This window comes from Mytilus galloprovincialis, chromosome 6 (genome assembly GCF_965363235.1).
Source record: "Mytilus galloprovincialis chromosome 6, xbMytGall1.hap1.1, whole genome shotgun sequence".
Taxonomy (NCBI): Eukaryota; Metazoa; Mollusca; class Bivalvia; order Mytilida; family Mytilidae; genus Mytilus; species Mytilus galloprovincialis.
The window spans coordinates 65,366,020-65,386,277 of NC_134843.1; the positions used below are offsets into that span (position 1 = coordinate 65,366,020).

Sequence of the window (20,258 nt, forward strand, 5' to 3'; positions counted from 1 at the left end):
GATTTTCTATTGGCTTGTATGCAATCTTTAGCGAAAACCATGAAATTAACAATCAAAGAATAAATAAGTTTTCCTTAATCCACGAAAATTGGTACCCACGAAAATAAGTGAATCCACAGTAAATTATATAGGTTGCAATTTTGAAGTATTTTTGAGCTTTTAATGTTCATTTCAGAGCAAAGTTAATAACTACCATTTTTTTAATATTCATATTGTATAAATCCAATAAACTGTATTTGCTTACGGAAATTAAAGAACCTTAGTGAGCACGCTCACATACCCCATGTCCCCACATTGTCATTGGAGAAATTAAATAAGTATAAGAAAAAAATTGTATAAGAAAAAATATTGAATAATAATTTCCTGTCAATATACATAGTATGTCCTTATTATCTACAAAATTTCATGAAATTCTGTTGTGTGTTTTCAGAGGAGTTGAGATGACAAACTGTTGCAGAAGTACATTGAAGCAAATAAGTTCAAAGGGGCATAACTCCTAGAAAAAAAATTTGAACCATAATTTCCTGTCGATATGCACATCTACATAGTATGTCCTTATTATCTGAAAAGGTTTCATGAAATTCTGTTGTGTGGTTTGAGAGGAGTTGCGATGACAAACTGTTGCAGTAGTACATTAAAGTAAATAAGTTCAAAGGGGCGTAACTCCTAGAAAAAAAATTGAATCACAATTTCCCGTCGATATGCACAACTACATAGTATGTCCTTATTATCTGAAAAGGTTTCGTGAAATTCTGTTGTGTGGTTTGAGAGGAGTTGCGATGACAAACTGTTGCAGTAGTACATTAAAGTAAATAAGTTCAAAGGGGCGTAACTCCTAGAAAAAAAATTGAATCGCAATTTCCCGTCGATATGCACAACTACATAGTATGTCCTTATTATCTGAAAAGGTTTCGTGAAATTCTGTTGTGTGGTTTGAGAGGAGTTGCTATGACAAACTGTTGAAGTAGTACATTAAAGTAAATAAGTTCAAAGGGGCGTAACTCCTAGAAAAAAAATTGAATCGCAATTTCCAGTCGATATGCACAACTACATAGTATGTCCTTATTATCTGAAAAGGTTTCGTGAAATTCTGTTGTGTGGTTGGAGAGGAGTTGCGATGACAAACTGTTGCAGTGGTACATTAAAGTAAATAAGTTCAAAGGGGCGTAACTCCTAGAAAAAAAATTGAATCACAATTTCCCGTCGATATGCACAACTACATAGTATGTCCTTATTATCTGAAAAGGTTTCGTGAAATTCTGTTGTGTGGTTTGAGAGGAGTTGCGATGACAAACTGTTGCAGTAGTACATTAAAGTAAATAAGTTCAAAGGGGCGTAACTCCTAGAAAAAAAATTGAATCGCAATTTCCCGTCGATATGCACAACTACATAGTATGTCCTTATTATCTGAAAAGGTTTCGTGAAATTCTGTTGTGTGGTTAGAGAGGAGTTGCGATGACAAGAAACAGGACTGACGGACTGACGGACGGACGGACGGACGGACGGACGGACGGGTCAAAAACATTATACCCTCCGCAACTTCGTTGCATGGGGTATAATAATTTACTTTTTAGCGGCACAACTTTGTCCATGAAACCACGGAGCCATCAATATTAATCAGATATATGGAACAAGTGTACAGTTTTATCTGACTTGTTAACTAATTTTTTAATGAAATCTCTATGCAAAACTATTGAGATTATAGTTCAAACATTGTTACCATTTTCTATTTGATTATAGCTAATTAATAAGTTAGAAATACAAAAACATAAAACAGGACATTTACGTGTTAAAAAAGGTACTAAAAATGTGTATTGGTCAGTTGAGGAAATGTATATTGCTCAGGTGGGGAAATGTATATTGCTTAGGAGTGAATACGTGTATTGCTTAGGTTAGGAAATGAATATTGCTCAGGTTAGGAAGTATATATTGCTCAGGTATGGAAATGTATATTGCTCAGTTGTGGAAATGTATATTGCTCAGACATGATTATGTATATTGCTCAGTAGTGGAAATTTATATTGCTTGAACATGAATATGTTTAGTGGTCAGGTATGAAAATGTCTATTGCTAAGGTGTGGAAGTTTATTGCTCAGTTGTGGACATGTATATTGCACAGGTGTAAAAGTATATTGCTCAGGTGTGGAAATGTCAGACTTGAATATATTTAGTGGTCAGGTGTGAAAATGTATATTGCTCAGGTGAAACATTGCTTCAAATAACTTAACATAGATTTACCTATAAATGGAAAAATTCTATTTAGAACTTGTTGTACTTCTGAAAACAAAACCCCATGCAATACAAATAGAAACGACCAGTTGTAAAAAAATAGGTAGGCAGAAGTTTGGTTTTGGTTGTAAAATCAATATTAAGAACATCAGTAATTTTTTTAAACCTACCATTTCTCTGAGTGGATGATGAATTTTGATAACCAACTAATGTTGTAGAGAAATTGTAGTTTGGTCCAAAACCAGTGTAACCATTAGGCAGTTTTCCAATAATTGTATATTTTGTTTGTTCTTTAAGCGGATTAACTGTTTGACCATTTTCCAACTGACATCTTGGCTCGTTGCAACATTTTCCTGCGACCTTCAGAAGGTAGCATTTGTTTGATGGCAAGTTATTGTAAACAGGACATCTGAAATATGTCATAACAAACTCATCAACAGCTGGTTAACAAAAACATCATTCATTTAAACATTTTGTGGATTGAGGAAAAGTGTTCTTGTAGTAGATGATTTTGAGTTTTAATAACAAAGTCTGCATGCTAGTTGTAAGAATACATTTGTAATTTATCATATACATTCATGTTTGACCTTTACCCATGAAATCCATGGACTCTGATATCCCATGAATAATAATGAACTTAAAATAGTTGATAAAAATAAAGTTGATTGTGGAAAACTATGTTTTTTCCTCATTCTGTACTGAATTTCCATGAAATTTCATCAATAATCTCCACACAAAACAATATTTTTACCTCATTCTTTTCTGAATTTCTGTGAAAGTTCACCATTAATTGAGGAATGTTTTCTGTGGTTTTTGTTATATAATTTTTTTAATAATTTTGACTATGAAGAATTCATTATTCAATTTTAAAATTTAAATCTATTTATCAAATACAGGGGCGGATGCAGGAATTTTCGAAAGGGGGGGTGCTAACCCAGGGCAAAGGGGGGGTGCAGGGGGGTGCAAAACATATGTCCCGATACAAATGCATTGATCGGCAAAAATAAAGGGGGGGTGCGCACCCCCGGAACCCCCCCCCCCTGGATCCGCCACTGAAATATGGCAAATAATAGATTTATGCTTAATACTCAAATTCCTGAAAATTTAGATCTACTACAAGTGGGCCAATTGTAAAGTTTCCAAAGGAAGCTAAAGGAAATAACAACTCATCTGATATAAAATAAAGTGAATTAAAAAGTAAAAAAAAAATTAAACAGAGATTTCAGCAAAATTATAAATTATATCATAAAAGAGAGAGAAAACAACCTGGTGAAAATGTAAAAAAAATCCTCTTGTTCAAAATACCTTTTGAAAATTTGTTGAATAGAAAGGTGGAATTATTGACATAAAGGAATGACTGTCAAAAAGCTATAAACATAAAAATTCTATTATAAAAATAATCTTAAAAATGCAACTATACCACTTATACCAAAAGGAAACTAATATGATTGCTTAAATTTTTCACAATTGATTTGATGTGAAGTCATCATACAAGATACTGAGAAACTGGAGAATATCATATTAGAGCAATTAGATAGTATGAGTCTACTGTGAATCCATTTTTTTCCTGGGTAGCAATTTTTGTTGATTAAGGAACACTTGCATTTTTGTGGATATTTATTTTCATGGTTTTGGCAAAGTCTGTATATACTCTTTTAGGAAATTTGTTATTTGTTGAACATTTAAGTTTGTGGTTTACCTGTACCCACAAAATCCACGAAAATTGGTATTCAACCAAAATATTTTTGAATCCACATATAAGGTTTTGAGGTGATTCTTCCAAAAGAAAACCTGATGAAATGGCTTTATGCTGCCCAAAGACAGGATCTGAGTAAAGACCAATTATATGACAAGCTAAAAAAACAGAAACTAAATCCTTTTCAGACACAGTGAAAGGAAAAGTGCCTTAGTTTGCTGGACAAAAAATTTAAAACTTTAACCCATAAAACATCACAATAAAAAATTAACTTCCATCAGCTATATGTCTTACTAAAACATGCAGTTAAAAGAAAGTAACCCCAAGTTTGAAAATGAAACTGCTATCTGACACAAAGTGAGACCAGTGTGTTTTAAAGCAGCAATTGAAACCAAAACAATTCAAAAGTAACAAAGTCTTATTTTACACAGTGTATAGTTATTGGGAAATGGGGCAGACTTTTTCTGACTTAATTCAAGAAAATTCCAATAAAAATGAGGTTAATGTAGTGAGATATATATGATGAGTGCTTTTAAATCGTAAGTATTTTGATTTTTTATAAATCAAATTTTTAACAAAAATTGGACCTTCAAAGAATAAAGAAGGACCTCTAAATATTTAAGGCCAAAGGACCTAGACCTTCCATTACTTAAAGTAAATTTGAACCAAGGGCATATAACCTACTTACTTTTCCTAAAAGACTTCAATAGCCCATGAAAAGATCATGCCAAAATTTCAGCAGATTGTACATTTTTTTTAATTGATATGAGACCCAAATATTAAATGCCAATACTAAATATAAGGTTAGATTCATTTCAGCCTTTTCCCTTTATTTAAAAAAAAATCAAATATCTCAAAAAGAAGTTCCATAACCTATCAACATTTATGCTCACTTAGTTTCTTAACTGATGCTCTTCTGACTTATAGTATTAATTTTAAATTCTACATTTTTTAAATTTCAACCTAACTAACTCCTTTAAATAGTTCTATATATTTAATACTAACAGTGGGTCACAGTAATAATATCCAGTTTTTCCATCCATACACTGACAGCTGAAGTCACATCCATCATTCCATTTTTCTCCTTGGTTGTACACCAAATATTTTTCTGGTTGACCATTAGCAGCTTTACGATGGAATACACACTGACCTGGAGAGATTAAAATGTTATAATAAATGGCAGATTTATACAATAAATTCTTTGATTCTACAATCAAATAATACTATAATTCAAATAATGAAAAATATTCAACTAGTGACTAAACAACACATTAAATCTCTAATGTATGTAGCATATGATTAATTCAGTGTTGTTTGAACACGGTTGAATATTTGTCGATTTTGTAATTTTTTTGAGAAAATAATTATTTTTTATTTTATACATTACCATTTACAAATTAGTTAATAATGCTATGTTCCCCCCTTTTTTCAAAATTTCCTATTCTATATTAGAAAGACTTACTTCTGATTTCAGAAAACTGTTGAGGTAATATTGGGAAACCTCCTCCTGGTAAACTTGGAGCAGACGTTGGTTTTGGTGTGCCTATATTAATGATACCACTTGGTGTACCTGTCACTTTTATGAAGGGGGCAGACGTAGCGATGACTTCACCGGGTGGTTTAAATGATACCCCTGGGATATCACATTTAAGTTTAGCACAACATTGACCTGGGATTGATATTTTCGTACAGTAGCTAGGCAGTGAATCAGGAAGCTGAGGACATCTGAAAAGGAGAAATCAAAATAGTACTTAGAACATAAAAATTATGTGCTCAACAAAAACATTGACTGATTCATTGTTGTTTACTTAATGTCCAGGGACAAATATTTCAGCCATATCTTTATGAAAAGAACACAACTAACATTAAGACGAGTTCCTTGTAAGAAGAACTTTATAAATGTCCGCTACACTGTTTTTTGTTTTTTTTTCTAACTTTTTGTCAGATATTCAGTCATTTTGTTTCATCCACATAGTGGTAATATTAGATTTTTCTGCAAACCCACTCTTTTCTATTTTTAATTTTAAACCACATAGTGACTATTAGTCTAAGATGCTATTTTTGACAATCTTGAAAAATCCTTGTTATTTTTTTTTAAACATTTGAAAGAAAAAAGAAGCCATTGTTAAATGTGTGAAAAATTTAGCAAGTGCTGTAAATTCAGATATTTTTGTGTGCATTTATTATTGCGATTTAATCAATTTAGAATAAAATGCGTTTTTAATTTTTGCAATATTGAGAAAAATTCGGTTTTAATTCATATAGAAATTTTTTAAATGCGATTTTTAATTATTGCGATTATAACTCTGTCGCATATTTCGCAATAATAAAAACATTGCAATAATTTCTGAATTTACAGTATCATTTCCCGCCAATTTTTTAATTGATTTTATCTAAAAAACAAAGACACATCCCTTTAAAATCCTTAAAATTTGTTCTGCTGTTTAAATATAACAGTTCCTTAAAAAGCTTGCTATTTTGAAACCAAACAGAGGAGCAGACATCCCTAAATATAAATAAATCTTACTTTGTTACACATTTATATTGTCCATTAGAGGCATCTTCACATGTACACACATAATCACATCCATCATCCCAAGACTGTCCTTGTTTATACACAACATTTTTGTATACACATGCTCCAAACCCTACAAAACAGGTCAAAGAGATAGAATATGTGGATTTAACACACTTTACATCAGTACAATTTCATGACTTACTGTCAATTCAGAAATTATTGCGATGTTTTTGTCATTGCGAAAAATGTGACAGGGTTATAATAGCAATAATTAAAACTTGTATTTTAAAATTTTTTATATGAATCAAACATGATTTTTCTGAGTAATGCAAAAACTAAAATCACATTTTAAAATAAAAATGACAAAATCGCAATAATAAATGCACGCAATAATTTCTGAAATTTACTGTAGTATTTTATTGGCAGATTTACACAACATTTTCTACAATTGACCAATTTCAAAACAATATTTGTCAAAAACAAAATTTTTTTAGAGATGTGCAGAGAACGGAAATGACCTTCTAAGTGCTTTGGACAGACAGAATCAAGCAGTTATTAAACCTGCCTTCTATGCTGGTACATAAACAGGTAAAATGGGCAATAAAATAATAAAAACTTTAAATCTGAAACCGTGACACTTTCTTTAACATTAAAAATTTCACATCATATTATGAACCTTAAAGTTAATTAGACCACAACTTCTTGTTAAACTACTTTAGCCCCAAAATTAAACCTAAACCTAATATGGTACATGTATTGGTAAAGGGATGAATCAGAAATTATTAAACATCCTTCTTCATTTAAGGGAGCACAATACAAAGATTTTATACTTCCAAATCCCCTGTATTAAAATGCTGTAACTTTCTATATAATGCTTGAAAATTTATAAAAGTGGTATTTATGGATAGCTAAGATATTACTCTTTCAAAATAATGCAACGTTAGTATTATACAACAATTATGTAATCAATTATAATGTTAACTGTGTCTACAAAATTTTGAAATTAGCTTCTTCATGGATATCCCGGGAGCATTCATTTTATTATATGTTGTTCCTATTGCCATTATCTACAAAAGGGTGTCTCAGATTTCAGATAGAATGTATAGATCAAATTTTACACCTAATCAAACATTATCTGCTTTTATGTGGTAAGGATATTTACACTAATTACAGATTTATGAGAGAATGGAATACAATAGCAATAATTTGAGACATCCTTTTGTAGCTCCTGCTGTGTTGATTAAGATTTCGTTAAAATTTCTGTATGTTTATAAAGATGATAGAGCTAAATTCATTCAGGTGAACTGACAAAAATTTTGCCATTAATTGCATAATAATTGATTTTATAATGATTGCATAACAAAAATATTGCATTTATTTAAAAGATTAATCATTTATCTATCTATAAATACTTCTTTTATTAATTTATATGACTTCTTAAGAAAGTTACAGCATTTTAAAGGTTGGAGATTGAAAGTAAAAAAATCTTTGTATTGTGCTACCTTAATAAGCAGGCTATAAAATTATTCTGAAAACTCGGCATTCCTTTAATTTTTCTTTTCCCTACTTTCTTTTCCAACCAACCATGCCTTAACATAACTTGTTGATTAGTTTAGATATAAGGTTCTCTACACCTCGATATCATAAACTATCACCCATAAGCCACAATGTGATCCTTTTTGGCAAGTGAGCCCAGTGGATGAGCTAAAAAAACCTAAAAGGCGTTGTGTCATGCAGCTGATATTTTACAATATCAATAAGAAGGAAATCATGATAATCTTTTTATTGTTTTATTACTGGTCTTTTCCTCCTCCCTTAGACAGTTTTATGCGTGAGGAAATAAAATTGAGAATGTAAATGGGGAATATACAAAGCATATTTGATGACGATAACTTCTTCTCAGACATTATGATGTCACTGATAATGTCTGCTCACGTTTCAAAGCAATTAAAAGAGGACCATGAAGGGGAACGACAATAAAATAATAAATACCTCCTCCTCCAACTCCTGTATAAGTTGTTCCATTAGGAAATTGATTGTTTGTGCCAGATATCACTCCATAATTAGCCACTGGAATGAGGTTCAGTGTGCCTGGTTTTGGTTTTACATTAGATGACCCATTGATTGTGTTGAAAATTGGGTTCAGTGGAATGTTGGTTCCCGTGGCAACACATCTTGGAATCTTACAACATCCATCTGCTGGATCCGGTACCAAACTACATTGAGCCGGTAAAGCCTGGAACAATTTACATCTAAAAAGGATAAAAGTATAAATATTCTCATCTGTTTATACATATTGGTAGTACTGATGTTAACCTTATCTAAACTTTTTTTCACAATTTTAAGGGGATGAAAGGGGTGCGGACTATATATAACTGCGTACTATACATGGCTGAATACGGGAGTACTTATTAGTAGAAGTCTACAGTTTGATGTTTTCCTAAAAACAATAACCAGTCTCACTGTACTAAATTTAAAGTATAAGACTGTACTGAATTTAAAGTATAAGATATTTCATAGCATTGTTGCCTCATGTATAACTACCATCTCTTTCTTTTTTAAGTGAATTTGATCTCTGTTGATTTTTTTGGTATTGTTTTCAAATCCATTTACCATTCTACCAATAACGAATCGACAATAAAGAAATTTGTGAATGGAAAATGGTGAATAGCAGCAAATAATCTTACTTAGCTTGACATTGGTAGATGTTCATGGTGGCATTTTCACATGTACAGTGAAGGTCACAGCCATCATTCCAACTTGAATCCTGTGCATGTGTGGTTCTGTCCTTGTAGACACACATATCTGCAAGCAAATAAATTGTTCAAAATAAATAAGGATATCTTAATATTTCTTTAAATTTATTCCATGAAACTGTTCTATTGTAGAAAAATTTCAGAAATTTTACTAGAATTTTTTTTTTTAGTAAAGAAAATGTACTATCATAATATAGATTCCACCACTGCATTAAGTGTATTACAATTTTTCTTGTCTCACAACAGTTAAATTTAAAAATTTTAAATGTGAGGCTTGTGAAATGTTAAGACAAATTAAATATTAAAAGTAAATATGGCAGACATTTTTATATCCAAGTTAATTTCTTTTCATTCTAGTGTTCTTGATATTAAACAAGATATTTTCCTTTTTAAAATTGGAGCTAAAAAAAGTTTAAAGACAGAACTGTTCAAAGTTTGGTAATTTTGTTTTTAACCTGCATATCTAATTGATCATTTACAATTTAAAAAAATAATATCAGTTTCCTGAAAATCAGCAAAAAAAAAGTAAAACTTCCCCAAACTTTACTGAATCTAATTTTAGCAAAAAGGGATGAGAAACTCACCATTAGATCTATGTGGCTTAAATAAAGGCAACAGTAGAATACCGCTGTCCAAACTCATAAATCCATGGACAAAAAACAAAATCGGGGTAAACTATAAAAAAAAATATCAGATCTTATTTTCTATCTTATTAAAAACTTACTAAATGGTCTTGGTGTTATTGGTCCTGGAGTAATTATAGGTCCATTTGTATTTGTATTTGGAGTTACAGTTTGACTTGGATCACATCTAGGTTTACGACAGCATGCATCGTTGGGATCCTGTTGGTAGGTACAATAAGCAGGCAGATTGTAGTATTGTGGACATCTGTAATATTGAACAATCATTCCTTTAGAATATTTAATTTTTGGGTATACATTATTCATAAACTGCTTCAAATGAACTTGGAAGGATCTAAAAAATGTTGAACCTGCTGCTGTATCACAAAAAACAGATAAAAAATGTCTAAATATAGCTAACCAGCCAGTAAATATAGGGATTTGACTGCAGTAAGTGCACTCTTTGCTCCTAATAAAGGGTAAACCATCATAGAATTAGTAATTTAAATTTTAATGAACATCCCATGGACATGCATCTATATTTATGAAACCATTATTTTTCTGATCAAATTCCAATATAAAGAAATGTTTTTGCAATGCAAGCCATATGATAAACGCAGACTTCAGTTGCCATTTGCCCCTTCAGAATCTAAAGGATTATGGGTAATCTCATTGTTTGTACACCAAGGCAAGATGAAAATTATGTTATGTCATTGGTTGAATTGCCATTGTTTAGTACATTTTAAACCAATCACAACATTTTAGTATATGCTTTTAAAATAATACCCAGAATGCATTACATTCTGAAACTGAGAATTGAACATATGGTATCTTCTACAATGAGCTTTCACTTTTTGTATGGCCTTACCTGTAATCACACTTGTAACGACCTCTACTGGCATCAATACACTGACATCTATAATTACATCCATCGTCCCATCTCTGTCCCTGAGTGTAGGTCTTACTCTTGTACGCACAATAACCTGGTGAAAAAATAAATTTGATTATTTTCACAAGGTCTTTTAAAGTATAAATAAAAATTACAAAATATTGTTAAACAAGAATGTGTCCATAGTACACGGATGCCCCACTCGCACTATCATTTTCTATGTTTAGTGGACCCTGAAATAGGGGTAAAAACTATAATTTGGCATTAAAATTAGAAAGATCATATCATAGGAACCATGCATATATACTAAGTTTCAAGTTGATTGGACTTCAACTTCATCAAAAACTACCTTTACCAAAAACTTTAACCTGAAATTTGCACTATCATTTTCTATGTTCAGTGAACCGTGAAATTGGGGTAAAAACTCTATTTTGGCATATAAATTAGAAAGATCATATCATAGGACACATGTATACTAAGTTTCAAGTTAATTGGACTTCAACTTCATCAAAAACTACCTTGACCAAAAACTTTAACCTGAAATTTGCACTATCATTTTTCTATGTTCAGTGAACCGTGAAATTGGGGTTAAAACTCTAATTTGGCATTAAAATTAGAAAGATCATATCATAGGACACATGTGTACTAAGTTTCAAGCTGATTGGACTTCAACTTCATCAAAAACTACCTTGACCAAAAACTTTAACCTGAAATTTGCACTATCATTCTTCTATGTTCAGTGAACCGTGAAATTGGGGTTAAAACTCTAATTTGGCATTAAAATTAGAAAGATCATATCATAGGACACATGTGTACTAAGTTTCAAGCTGATTGGACTTCAACTTCATCAAAAACTACCTTGACCAAAAACTTTAACCTGAAATTTGCACTATCATTTTCTATGTTCAGTGAACCGTGAAATTGGGGTTAAAACTCTAATTTGGCATTAAAATTAGAAAGATCATATCATAGGACACATGTGTACTAAGTTTCAAGCTGATTGGACTTCAACTTCATCAAAAACTACCTTGACCAAAAACTTTAACCTGAAATTTGCACTATCATTTTTCTATGTTCAGTGAACCGTGAAATTGGGGTTAAAACTCTAATTTGGCATTAAAATTAGAAAGATCATATCATAGGACACATGTGTACTAAGTTTCAAGCTGATTGGACTTCAACTTCATCAAAAACTACCTTGACCAAAAACTTTAACCTGAAATTTGCACTATCATTTTCTATGTTCAGTGAACTGTGAAATTGGGGTTAAAACTCTAATTTGGCATTAAAATTAGAAAGATCATATCATAGGACACATGTGAACTAAGTTTCAAGCTGATTGGACTTCAACTTCATCAAAAACTACCTTGACCAAAAACTTTAACCTGAACGAACGAACGAACAGACGGACGGACGGAAGCACAGACCAGAAAACATAATGCCCCTCTACTATCGTAGGTGGGGCATAAAAACATAAAAGAATTAATTTACTGATTTTTGTAACTCAGACGTAATGTGTAGGAAGCCCAACTATTAAGACTCGAAGCTAACCTTAAATGGGAAAGTGCAAGTTAAATTGTACTACATCTAATATAAATTATCCTATAACTAAACAAGAATGTGTCCATAGTACACGGATGCCCCATCCACACTATCATTTTCTATGTTCAGTGGACTGTGAAAATGGGATAAAAACTCTAATTTGGCATTAAAATTAGAAAGATCATATCATAGGGAACATGTGTACTAAGTTTCAAGTTGATTGGACTTCAACTTCATCAAAAACTACTGACCAAAAACTTTAACCATAACTTGAACCTGAAGCGGGACGGACAGACAACCGAACAACCGAACAGATGCACAAACAGAAAAAACATAATGCCCCTCAATGGGGCATAAAAACTTTTCATGCTTTTCACAGAACTGTAAGGTACTGTAAACAGGGAAATGTTCGCGCCGTCTTTATTTCACTATTTGCCAAGTCAATCTAGATTCGCGTCGTTTTAAATTCGCGGTTTTCCGATGTCCCGAAAAGATATCTTTAAATTTTAAAACTACATACTTGTTTGTGTACCGTTAATTAGTGAACTATATTTTACTTGTAGTACTTGACGAAGTGGCAAAATTTCTCAAAAAAAAGAAAAAAAACTTGATAAATTTGAAATTGACACAAGATTAAGCGTTATTAAACCACTGCACGTCCGCTGGCTAGTGTAAACAAAAAAACATTTAAAAAACAAAGAATGACCTTATTCGTAGCGCTTTCGAAGCCGCAGGGATAAAAGTTAATCGATAAATCCTTTGATCTATGTGACAACTAAAATGTGCTAATCGGTATAAAACGATTTACAGGTGTACTTTACCTAACTGTAATATGTGTTGTTTTTATAACAATTTTATCAGTGTCGGAATTAGACTTGAGATAATTTTTATCCATTTGTCAATATTATTAATAAATATTTTATTACCAAATGTCTTTGTATATAAACTTTTAGAATCAAAGGTAAAGTAGTGTCCATTAAAAAGTTGTTGGTATACATTTGTCGTCGACATATACTATTTTCAGACCATGTGCTTGGAGTAGATTTCGTTCACGACTATACTTCGATATAGGTAGGAAACACATCTTTTCCAGTTAAATATTCGCGGTAGTTTTAATTTCGCGTACCAATTGCTACCGCGAAAATAGTGAAAATAAAACTACCACGAAAATTTCCCGGTTTACAGTATTTAAATTTGATATTACATATGGTGAAAACAGCATGCTTTAATTGATCTTAAGGTAGCACAATACAAAGATTTTTTCACTCCCAATCAGACAACTTTAAACTGATGTAATTCATTTCATCCTTCTTTATATTTTATAAATGAGGTACCAAAAGAAAGAAGAAAGATTAATCTTTCAAATTGTGATAATTTCATTATGACATAATTATTATATAATTAATTATTATGTAATTAGTTGCTATATTGTGATGTCCACACTTGAATGAATTTAGCGTCTTTGTTCTTCATAGCATCCCAAAATATTTTATAGATTCTTGTACAACACAGCTTGACCTCTAAAACTGTGTCTCAGATTTCCAAAAACATCAATAGAACAAATTTTATACCCAATTGAATTTAGTGGTCTCTAATGAATTGATGTTGATAACTTCATTGAAGATTTATGAGAGAATGAAATACAATAGGAAAAATCTGAGACACAGTTTTGGAGGTCAAACTGTGTTGTGCAAGAATCTATAAAAAAAATTAGGATGCTATGAAGAACAAAGAAGCTAAATTCATTCCAGTATGGACATCACAGAATGGCAACTAATTACATAACAATTAATTATGTAATAATTATGTCATAATGAAATTATCACAATTTGAAAGATTAATCCTTCTTTTTTCTTTTGGTACCTCATTTATAAAATTTAAAGAAAGATGAGTGGAATTGCATCAGTTTAAAGATGTCTGATTGGGGATGAAAAATCTTTGTAATGTGCTACCTAAGGATGTACTTAGGTCAGGTTTAAGATTTTTTGTCAGATGTACGGACTCCTTGGGTTTTTTCCTATGATACAGGGTAAAATATTTTTCCCCATATCACCCTTCTTTTTATTATAGAAGACTTCAATAGGCCATAAAAGGTCATTACTAAAATCAACGCAGATTATAGATTTTTTTTCTTACTATTTGAGACAAAAATAATGCCAATGCTAAATATAAGATAAAAGTCCAAGTCAGTCTTTTCTCGACACTTTATAAAAATCAAATATCTCAAAAAGTAGTTCCATGACCTATCAATATTTTTACCTTGTTGTGTTCCTTAACTAATGCACTTCTGACTCAATTTTTTTTAATTTCCTAACTACATCCTTAACTTTAGATTTTTACCTATAGGCACCTGGATAATTTTGCCTCCTTTTATTCATATGGTCAACTTTAAAAAAAAATTTAAAAAAAAAGGTTAATGATTCTTAGGGCAAAAATTTTCCATTAAACGTAAGACAAGAAATCTACCTGTTCCATTTCCAGCAAACTGGTTGTAGTTAGGAACAAGGGGATTGTTAGGAGCAATAGTTCCTTGGCCAGTAATAGCACCCTGAATTGGAGTAGGAACAATAATGTTAGGTCTGGCAGTTGTTGGTGGTGTGCCTGTTCCGGTGTATCTTGCAGTACTTGGGAATAGGTTACATTGTGGTACAGTACAACATGGATCACTTTTGTCAGCAACCAAAGTGCATGATGAGGGTATGTTGTTGAATACTGGACATCTGTAATATAAAATATAGTATATGTGTTCCGTAGAAAAATATGGATCACCATAAAAAGTACTTTTATTTGTTATATCAGAAAAATAGGGTTCCAGAAAAAAATGTAAAGGGGATGGGGGTGTTTGGAAGGCAGTTTGTTTCAGCACCCGCCACCCAGACAATTGCAACTATGAATCAAAGTGTATTAAAGTGTGAAAAGTTGCTCTGATACCCATCAACTTTGTATTATTTATATAAAGTGTCTTCCAACCCCGTACCTTGTTTTTTGGAATAGCACGAAGTATAAACATGTAGTGAATATATGTAACAGAGACCACAAAAAATCTGCAACAACATATTTGGCCAACAGCAAAAACACTCAGCTATAAACAAAGAAAAATTACTGGCAAAGTTCTTTACTTCAATTTCATGTTTAAAAACTAACGTCACGATACCCGAATAGCACTGCGTACCCAAGTTGCACCTATTTAGCAAAAATAGCAGCAGAATCTTACAAGTTTTCCTAGAGACTAAACAATTTGTATTTATATGATTTGATACTATGCACGTCTTTCAACATAAGTAAATATATTCAAATATACACAAAACGTTCACAGGATATATCAACAGATTAAGTGTTCACTGGAAAAAGTAAAAATGCAACGCCCATACAAAGTCATCTTTTAAAAATTAGCAAATAAAATAGGTTACAAGCATTCATATCTTAAAAAATGAATAGTAAGCATGGACTTATGTCAAATTGTTCTAAATATTTGAAAAAGTAAAACAAAAGATCTGTCATTGGTCTTTTAAGGATGTGAATTTTAGCATGGATGCAATTTGGGTACTCCTCTTTACAGAATCATGGATCCTTTGGAGGTCTGTTCAAACCCATTTTTGTATGATTCAATATGGATACCCTCATGTTATGTGTAACAATTTTACTTCCACATTTCATACCTGCCAACTTTTTTAAGTGCAAGAGGACCTAATGCTCCTCTTATCTTGTCATAGTGTTCTTAACCTACTACTATATGTTTATGTTTTAAATAAGTATATATGTGCTTAAATACCCTTTTAACTCATTTGAATGTCTGTTTTGATGTCTTCAGTTTATATAATGAAGAATTTCAAAATTCAAGTCATCACCTGTCATAAATGATATTCCTCATAAATCGGGATAGTTGGTAGTTCGTAGTAGCTGAAATGCTGATGCTTGAAATTTTATCTTGAAATAACTTTTCCATATATATGCACTTCATATTCTAATATTTTACCTCTGTGTACAGCTGTAAAGACCTGTGGTTACATCATCACATCGACAACGTTTGTCACAGCCATCATTCCAAGTTTGTCCTTGTCTGTAGTATACTCCTTGATATACACAATATCCTAAATAAAAAAAATAAGTAGCAATGAAATGTATATCTCACTACAGACTAAACACTGTCAGCTAATCAAAAGACGCGTCACATCCAAAATTAAATTATTCATGAACACTTTTTTAAGAAAAAATGTGTGATTGAAATAATCATGTGGCTATCATAATTCTGAACTATTATAAACGGAATTCTTTCAACAAAACAATTGGTTCAAGTTGGCTTAAGGATGTTTTCTACTCTGTTTCAAAATAACAAGCTATGTAAAAGACTGTTAAAATTGATAGTATTTAGACAAAGGAACTAAAAAAGACGGAAAAAAAACGAAGGGTCTGTGTACTTGTTTTTGAGATATAAACCACTGAAAATTTGGCAGGAAATAATTCTCTCATGATTTTTCATGCATTCAAAATTGGCACCTTTTTCCTTTCAAAAACTATAAAAAAAACAAGGATTTTATAAGATTTTCAAATATGGCTTTTGAAACTATATGTAATATTATTATGAAAAGAAAAGTAGGGGTTAGCCAACAATTTTTTTTTATGACACTACATAAAAACATAAAAAATATCTGGTATAATTCAAAAACAAGAGTAGCGCACATCCTTAATTAGCAAAAACAACTTTCTGCTCATAACCAACTTCTCCAACTCTTCTATTATTTGTTGAAGTTGACAACATATTGATGGTGGTCATTGATATATATCTTTATAGCTTTGTAGCATTTTCTTAGCATAATTTTCCATCAGTTTATTGATGTGAGAAATCAGTCCATACAACCTGGTTACCTCTCCATCACCACCCCTATCCCTTATCAACAATCATGAGGGAGTGGGCAGGAGAGCCCTGATTCCCAATTCCCTTCTTTGGACCAGGTGAGCTAAAAATATGTTCAGAATTGAATTCACTTCAAAATTACCAAATGATTACTCTCCTCAATTAAGAAGAATTATATAAGAAGCAATCATTTTTGGTGGATAACTAACATATATCTATATGATGTCTATAAAAAAAGGGCCAACCAGCAAATTTAATATGTAGCAGATCGTCTAGAATAGTTGATACTGCTCAGATAAGGAAAAAAATATATAGTTCTAAAGATTTGAACAATGTTACTAATATAAGATGGTAATATAAGAAGATGATGTTATAAAATACTGTAAACCAACTTATTTATGCGATTGAATTATTTTCATGAGAAGAAAAATGACGCAAATATAAATTGTAGTGAAAATATAAAACCTTGATCTTTCCTTGTCTAACTACATCAAGTAAATTTGAAAATTGCTATATTAAATTGCTGTGAATTGGGATAGAAAAGGCTTAACGCGAAATAAGGTATCTGCGAAAATAAGTTGGATTAAAGTAGTGTACAATTTACAACAACATTTATACTCACCAGACTTTCCAAATGGTGATGGAGTATTCTGGCCTGTCATTGGAGGATTGGTTTCTGGGTTCACAAACAATGGATTGTTTGTACTTGGGAGATATGGTTGATAGGTTGCTGGTAGAGATGGAGTTGGGTTAACTTTGTCACAGTAAGGCACTGGACAACAGCTGTCCTTGGGGTTCTGGATCAATGTACAGAATTGTGGTAGGTTAGGATAAGTCTGGCATCTATAAAATAAGAAAAGTAAATAATTACACAACAGAGGTTTTAAGTAAGAGGTGCTTGACATTATCATAGGACATTATGTTAAAAATCTTAAATCAACTTCATTCTTAATTGATTAATGATAAGCCATTTAAGGTGGTACCCAACACTTTCACTAAAATTTATTTGGCTCATTTAATTTTCATTAAATTTTGACAGAGTATTTACTTTGACCCTTTGACAAAAATATAAAAAATTCAAAAAAATTTTAACCAACCATTTTGTCAGAAATATTACACTGGTTATATAGCAATTTGACAAACACTAATTTTGATCATTGAGACGCTTAATATTTCCTTAACAACACAATGTAATTAAAACGTTAAGCTGATTTTACAGAGTTATCTCCCTGTAGTGTTAGGTACCACCGTAGAGAAGCAGATGATACTGAATATGACAGCTAACTGTTCATCAACAAGTCTTACAAAAGAGGTAACACTTTAATTAATTTAAGATTAGAGAGCAACAAAAAGGACATGGCTAAAATCCGACAATGAAATTTTCCCAAAAGTTCTCTTTGAAAAATGGCCTACTTTGTTTGTCAGATAAAAGGTTTTGATTTTTTTATTTGTTTTGATTTTTTTTGGGGGGGGAAGGGGGAAGAGGGGGGCGGTTTCGAAAAGAAACCAAAGTCTTCACCTTTCAGTACATTTGTATTGTCCAATCATCTCATTAACACATTGACATCTGTATTGGCAGCCATCATCCCAACTCTGTCCCTGTTTGTAGGATTTATTTTTATAGAAACAACCTGAAAAAGAACATGATTGTATAAACCTTACTTATCTTCAGTATTGTAACACTTTTGCATGGCATTATTTGTGTGTGTGGTTTTTATGGTTGTCTTTATGTTGACAATATGGACTTTGATGGCAGAGTGGTCTAAATAGTCAACTACTGTATCACCAGCCTGTCAACACTGCGGTTGTGAGTTATATCTAGACTCCAATCTTAATTGACAAGATTGTCACTTTTCCTGCTGAATGTCAAGTTCCCACCCTTACTCTGGCTTCCTCCACCAGTAAAAATTGATGGCTAGGAAATAGCCAACAGTGTTGAAATTGGCGTTAAATACCAATCAATCAATCAATCAATGTTGACATCACTCTTTTACAATATAAGAACAAATTTCACACATTTAAATGAAAAATCTTTCTTGATAATGATTACAGTAAGATTTATATCAAAGGTGATAAAGAAAGGGTATGAAAAAAAATCACTTTACTTCTTAGGTGGTCTCGTCTATGAGAGCTTGTCATAACTGAGAAAATTTAATATTAAACAGTCATGTAGTTACTTGGCAATATTTATTTTTTTAAAATATTGATTTTAGTTGAAATAATAGGACATTTTTTGAGTGGCAACTCACTTCTGTCCAATAACTGTATTTACCTGGTTGAGGAGTAGGTGCAGGTTGTGTTGGCAGTCCTGTTTGAGGAGTAACTGTGACAATCTCTCCATTAGGTAACCTCATTGTTGGAGAAGGAGTGGGTTGAGGTGTTGGGTTTGGAGCACTGCCAGTAAAGGATCCAAAGACTGGTACTGGGGGAGTGAAGATTCCAGGAGTAGGTGTGGCATTATCTGGTATCAGTTGACATTGTGGAACTGTACAACATTGAGGGTCCTTTGGATCAGGCACCAGAGTACAATATGAAGGTGTATTGCTGTAACTGTTACATCTAAAATCAAGGAATTTATGTTAAGACATACTAAAATTCCTCAATTATTACATTTACTATATATTTCGTGCAAACATACAGTTTATTAAGTGATTTTATTTAATTCTTCAAGATTTTCGAGAAAAATCTATTTTTTGGAGAGAAAGGAGCAATGTTAATTGAGTATTATTTTGGTATTCGATACTATATACTAAGGCCAATTAAAATTAATTGATAGATTTTCATCCCCGCCCGCCCCTCTGAAATCGTCCCGCCCTGATTTTTTTTATTTTTAAAAAATTACGACTTCCGGATTTTGTTCATCTCCGTTTCCGGTAGCTGTCAAAAATTATGTTTCCTTCCAAACTTCCTGTTTCAAATTTCGGTTTTCGTATTTTCTCGAGTAATTAAAAAAAGATTCTGCAGCTCTATGATGACAAAATCGTCTAGCGAGAATAGAGATTGATTTCGAGAAGTGCATGTAATAATTGGGTTACAAGTAATACGTTGTGTCCAAGATGGCAAATCGCGGCATGACACAAATTTCTGTGATTAGAAAACCGTTGATTTTTTTTATTGATTAAATGACTTTGTGGCAGGAATTTTTGACTGTGA

The 20,258-nt window shown here is 31.9% G+C and overlaps 1 protein-coding gene across 2 annotated transcripts in view; it reads right to left on the bottom strand.

The window, feature by feature from the left end:
• The window catches only part of LOC143080127 (uncharacterized), a 96,394-nt gene that overhangs the window by 11,319 nt on the left and 64,817 nt on the right, over nt 1-20,258 (bottom strand). For both annotated transcript variants that reach the window (XM_076255824.1, XM_076255823.1), the window contains 13 exons: nt 19,378-19,664; nt 18,625-18,736; nt 17,728-17,948; nt 16,227-16,341; nt 14,717-14,970; nt 10,688-10,802; nt 9,924-10,087; nt 9,131-9,248; nt 8,436-8,695; nt 6,453-6,573; nt 5,388-5,650; nt 4,931-5,075; nt 2,400-2,638 (listed from right to left, as the gene is read on the bottom strand). In XM_076255824.1, coding sequence (XP_076111939.1) covers nt 2,400-2,638; nt 4,931-5,075; nt 5,388-5,650; nt 6,453-6,573; nt 8,436-8,695; nt 9,131-9,248; nt 9,924-10,087; nt 10,688-10,802; nt 14,717-14,970; nt 16,227-16,341; nt 17,728-17,948; nt 18,625-18,736; nt 19,378-19,664 — 2,414 coding nt within the window. The remainder of the gene's footprint in view (nt 1-2,399; nt 2,639-4,930; nt 5,076-5,387; nt 5,651-6,452; nt 6,574-8,435; nt 8,696-9,130; nt 9,249-9,923; nt 10,088-10,687; nt 10,803-14,716; nt 14,971-16,226; nt 16,342-17,727; nt 17,949-18,624; nt 18,737-19,377; nt 19,665-20,258) is intronic.